The sequence below is a fragment of the Entamoeba dispar genome, genomic scaffold (genome assembly GCF_000209125.1).
Source record: "Entamoeba dispar SAW760 scf_1105229462453 genomic scaffold, whole genome shotgun sequence".
In the NCBI taxonomy this organism is placed as follows: domain Eukaryota; phylum Evosea; order Mastigamoebida; family Endamoebidae; genus Entamoeba; species Entamoeba dispar.
Window position 1 is genome coordinate 1 of NW_001855200.1, and position 5,369 is coordinate 5,369.

At 21.6% G+C, this 5,369-nt stretch overlaps 1 protein-coding gene across 1 annotated transcript in view, besides 13 other annotated features; it reads right to left on the bottom strand.

The window, feature by feature from the left end:
• Nucleotides 1-307: a repeat region.
• Nucleotides 300-498: a repeat region.
• A 37-nt stretch (nt 499-535) lies between these two features.
• Nucleotides 536-756: a repeat region.
• Nucleotides 754-1,106: a repeat region.
• Nucleotides 1,107-1,248: 142 nt separating this feature from the next.
• Nucleotides 1,249-1,332: a sequence feature (AT_rich).
• A 45-nt stretch (nt 1,333-1,377) lies between these two features.
• Nucleotides 1,378-1,512: a microsatellite.
• Nucleotides 1,399-1,483: a microsatellite.
• A 448-nt stretch (nt 1,513-1,960) lies between the features above and the next one.
• Nucleotides 1,961-3,197: a repeat region.
• Nucleotides 3,198-3,750: a repeat region.
• Nucleotides 3,751-3,757: 7 nt separating this feature from the next.
• Nucleotides 3,758-3,934: a microsatellite.
• A 68-nt stretch (nt 3,935-4,002) lies between these two features.
• Nucleotides 4,003-4,181: a microsatellite.
• Nucleotides 4,182-4,406: 225 nt separating this feature from the next.
• Nucleotides 4,407-4,433: a sequence feature (AT_rich).
• A 29-nt stretch (nt 4,434-4,462) lies between these two features.
• Nucleotides 4,463-4,507: a sequence feature (AT_rich).
• Nucleotides 4,508-4,710: 203 nt separating this feature from the next.
• The window catches only part of EDI_308130 (uncharacterized protein), a gene marked incomplete at both ends in the record, with an annotated part of 807 nt that continues 148 nt past the window's right edge, over nt 4,711-5,369 (bottom strand). Inside the window, 2 exons of the mRNA XM_001739802.1 lie at nt 4,711-5,007; nt 5,071-5,354. Of these exons, the coding sequence (XP_001739854.1) occupies nt 4,711-5,007; nt 5,071-5,354 (581 nt within the window). The remainder of the gene's footprint in view (nt 5,008-5,070; nt 5,355-5,369) is intronic.

Below are 5,369 nucleotides of genomic sequence, written 5' to 3' on the forward strand. Positions count from 1 at the left end.
TATTAGATAATAAGAAAATACACAGGAAATAATCAATATAAAAAATCAAAATATGAAACAGTGTTCCAATACAACGACATACTATGATATTGAACAAACAAATAATATCAAAAAGTGAATGATAATATCATAAAATACCAGATATATATATATATATATATATATATATATATATATATATATATATATATGTATGTATTAGATAAAAGTAATAAAACTAGTCTTTTATTTGATATGAATATTATTAAAGATCACAATGTCAATAGAGTGTATTTGAAGAAAAGAAATAAGTATAAAGAAATTAAAATTGAAATTGACATCATAAAAGAAGTTAAAAATGATGTAATAAAAAACATGGTTGATGTCTTGAAACATTGTTCTACAACACAACATATGCTGGGTAGAGCTACTTGAAGAAGAATCATATGTTCGATTAGTTTCCACCTGATCCATGAATAATAAATACAAATTTTATTAAGACTTAAGTAATTGCTTGTTATTTTATTATTTTATTTATACTTGAATATAAATGAAGGATTCGAAAGTAGCACGTTAGAGACACCACACAGAATCCTAAAACATATCCAAGCTTTAAACCTCTAGTTCTACTCTGGCTATGACCTTGCATTTGGTTAAAAAACATCTTAATCAATACTGTAAGAATATCAGTGTTTATTATTTATGTTATTTGAGTGTCATTTATAATAAAAGTGTACTTATTTACAAAGACGGTAGTATTACTTGTTAGGATACAAGACAAAGAATTACAAGAGAAGTTAATACAAAGTAGAGAATTAATTTATGTAGAAATAATACCTGTATTATTAACAATAAATTAATACATAAAGAAACAGTAAGAAGATTAAAATCACTAAAATTACAAATCAAATTCAATAAAATACTACGAACAATCATTATTAAAAATATGAAATATTTAATGTTCTACATATTTAACACTGGCAACACATTAGAAGAAGAACCTTCTAATTCTCATATGTTAGAAATAAACTCTATTATAGAAATAGAGTGTATTGAAGAAACTGAAACAACCACTTCTCAATAATCATAAAATCAAATTGTGGATATATCTACTATTTGTTATTTTTTTTATCTGTTTCTTTTCTTCTTTTTCTGTTTTTCATATATTTTCATCTCTCAATATTTCTGATGTTTATCAAATGGTGAATATCATATTATCTTTGTATCTATTACATCTATCTTCTTTCTTCTTTTTATTACTTCTTTTTGTTTTTAAACTATTAATAATAATAAATAATAAAATAATAAATAATCTATTTTAGTTTAATCTATTTATAATAATTGATAAAAATAGATGATCTATTAATAATTATCGTTGAACTAATAATTGGATCTTAAAAATAAATGAATGATGTTTATAAGAAAATAAAAAGAAAAAGAAACAAACTAAATAACAAAGAAGAATAAAAGAAGAATGAACATAAACAAAGAAGAAAGAAATGAAGCGTTTAATGAATTACAACAAATAAGTAATGGTGTTAAGAATCAGATTGATGAAATCATGAAAAGTGCACGAGAATATAATGAGAATTGGGAAAATAGAATTGGAGAAGAGATAACTGATAATGAAAATGAAAGTCCAGAAGATAGAATTAAAAGAATCGAAGGAATTTATGATAGAAAAGAAGAAATAGTTAGAAGAAATGAAATAATTAGAAATAAAATAAAAGAAGGAATGATGATGTTAAATAATTTAAGGAATGTCTATCAAAGAATTAATGAAATTAGATATGATGATAAAGAGATATTATCAGAACAAGTTGATACCATCATTACAAAAGTGATGGAAACTGAAGAAATAAGAGTTAGTAAACTAATTGAAGGAAATAAAAGAAGTGCAAACCGATATAAAGGAGAATTAGAAGATATTAAAATAGATTGGGAAAGTAAAAGAATTGAAAAGAAGTTCAGACCATCAAATGAAGAAGTTAAACAACTAGAAGAATGGACAGAAAGAGAAGTAGGAGATATATTATTTGATTCAGAAATTGATGATTGGAATGAAGATACATCAGTATTTGGAGAAAGAATAATAAATGAAGAACATATAATAATTATCATTGAAGATACAGATGGAAATAAATTTGGAGGATATGTTAATGAGGAAATTGATAAAATTGGTAATTGGAACTCGATAAATGATCCAAATTCATTTTTATTTTCAATAGAATCAAAAGGAAGAATAGAAGAAATGATGAAATTTGATATTAAAGATCCACAATATGCATTTTGGTTATTTAATCAATCAGTTGATTGTTTATTTATATTTGGATTAGGTGATATTTTTGTTTATAAAGAAAGTGATAAAACAAATTCATATTGTAAACAACATTCATATGAATATAAAGGAATATCAAATGCACTTTGTGGAAAACAATTTCCAGAACGTTTCACACCACAACGAATTATTGTAATTGAAATGAAATGATTTTTATTCATTATTATTTATTTGAAAACTAAAAACTAAAAAAGAATATAAAATAAAATCAATAAATGAATATGAACAGCCATTTCTTTCATCTGCCAATGAAAGAAATGGTGAATATAAAAATGGGCATATTTCATTCTGGTTTTATTTCATTTCATTTGAAAGAATCACACCCAATGGGGGTGTTAATTTATTAAATAATAAAAAGAAATAAGAATAAAAGATAAATAAAAATATAATAAAATATTTATTTTTTTCTTTTTTATTTATTTTTTATTTTATTTATATTATTTTATATTTATTTATTTTATTCTTCTTCTTTTATCTTTATATTTATTATATATTTCTATTTTATTATTTATGTTATATTCTTATATCATTTGATTCTTATTTTATATTTATTCATTATTATTCATTTCATATTAACATTGTTAAATATCAATACAACATATAATAAATAATAATATAAGATAAACAACAATAAATAATAATAATAAAATATAAACAAACAATATAAACAAATATAAAATGATAAAAAGATCATCTAATATAAAATAATAATAACAAAGAATAAAAAGAAGAAATGGATGATGTTTAGAATAGAAAAATTGACAAAAAGAAGAAACGAGTGATGTTAAGAAAAGATAAAAATCAATATAAAATATAAAATATAATAAATAATAAGAATAAGGATGATTATTTCTTATTTTATTATTATATTCTTCTTTATGATTTGAATGTGGTATTTCAGATACACAACACAAAACTCTAATATTTCCATGTTTCAAATCACCTAGTTATCTTCTGGTTATGATATCCCTTTGATGAGATAACATACCACATAACACTAATTGTTTATTTTTATTATGACTGATTATTATGGAAGTATTATCAATAACGATTATTATTTATAATGATTATTATTTATTATTATTTATTAATGATTATTATTTATTATGATTGTAGTATTATTATTTATTATGATACAATATATTTATCATTGATAATTTTGAGTTGAATACATGATGTGTTATCAGGAAAGATTATTTAAAATGTTGATGATAAATGAGATAAACCATAATCATAATGTTATTGATATGTCAAACATAAAATAACAAATAAATAATGAATAATTTTAATATTCATTTATTTCAAAATAAAAATCAAATAACAAATTAAATGATGAAATATTTAATTTGATAATGATTGAAAAAAACAATAAATGAATAAAAATAAAACATGAAGAATAAAGTGAAATAATAACTTCTCGACATGATGAAAACGGCAACGAAAAAAAGCAAATAGGAGAAAAATGATGAAAAAGAATGATATAACAAAAAAAGTGAAATTAAGAAGTAGAAGAAGATGAAAAGAATAAAAGTAGAATGTTGAGAATATAAAATGAAAGAAGATAAAAAAGAATAGTTCAAAATGAGATAATAAATGATGAAAATAATGATGAAATAATGGATGTATTTTTTATTATAGAAATTAGAAATATGCAATAAAAAAAGCGTTTAATTTATTGATGCAAATTATTTAACATTATTTTATTTATGCAAATTATTTTATTCTTTTTTATTTTTATAATTTTTATTTATATATATTATTTATTCACTTATTTTGGTCCCTTATTCTTCGTCATTTTACTTTTGTTATTTTTATTCTAAAATATTTTTCTTATTCAAACCGTTTAATTTCATATTATTTAATTAATTTTTGTAGTGGTGCTTTAAATTGCATTTCAAGATACTCCACTTAGTTCTTTTCTTTTTTTTCACTCACTTAAGTGATAATCCATTTTCAAATAATTAAAGAAATGCTTATTATTTATCTATTATATTCCTGATTAAATATGTCTATGTAGAATATTATTTGTATTCCAATCTATTTTACTTATTTTTGTTAATTTCAATAATTATTATTGTTGTATTCATCGTATTTTTATTTATTATAAATATTAAATCAATTCTATCGCTTTCTTTATTTCATCGCTTTATTAATATAAGTCAATTTTTATTTATTATTAATGAAATATTTCGAGCAGAATAATTCATTTCTCTTGAATATTATTTCATCAAAATCTACAAGATTTTTATGTTGTGAAAATTAAATTTATTTGTATTTTGGTTTAATTTGTCAATTATAATAACTGTATATATACCTAATACTTAAAAATTAACAACTGAATTAAAACATTACTCAATTACCAAACAAAATTTGAACAATACACAGCTGAACATTTATTCTTCAAAATGTCTTTCTCTTTTACTCCTTCCAGTTTTCTCAAAAATCCCTATCACCTTCTTTATTTTATCAATTTCTGAAGAAAGAAGAGAAGGATTCTTTACAGCAATAATTGTTTCGTTAAGTATATTTAAGAATTTATAGATTGAGGTGAAATCAAATTGGTTCTTGAAGAAATGGCGCTGAATGAATTTGAATAATTCTGTTTGAAAATATTCGGATGGTTTATCAAAAAATTCATTTAAGATGTTTTCACCAAATAAACTAAACAAATAAATAACAAGGAACCATTGCTAAAAGAAATTAATAAACACAAACATTACATCATTTGAATTTTCTAAATTAAACCCCTTTACTTTCATCAGAACATATCGTAATCCAATTCTTCTTGTTGTGTTATCCTTCCAATGAAGAATTTTATTTTGAATATCATTAATAACCAAAGGAACGCTATATGATGATGTAATGGGAATAATTGCAGTTGATTCTAATGATTGTTCAATAACCTGTTTTAATTCAATTCGTAATGAATTTACTGAGAAGTCACAAAGAGCATCAAACGGTGATACTTTAATATCAACAATACAATCAATTGAACCAACACTAATTAATGCCCATGGAAAGGGCTCTGAGACTAGTGCTTTATTAAGAAAAT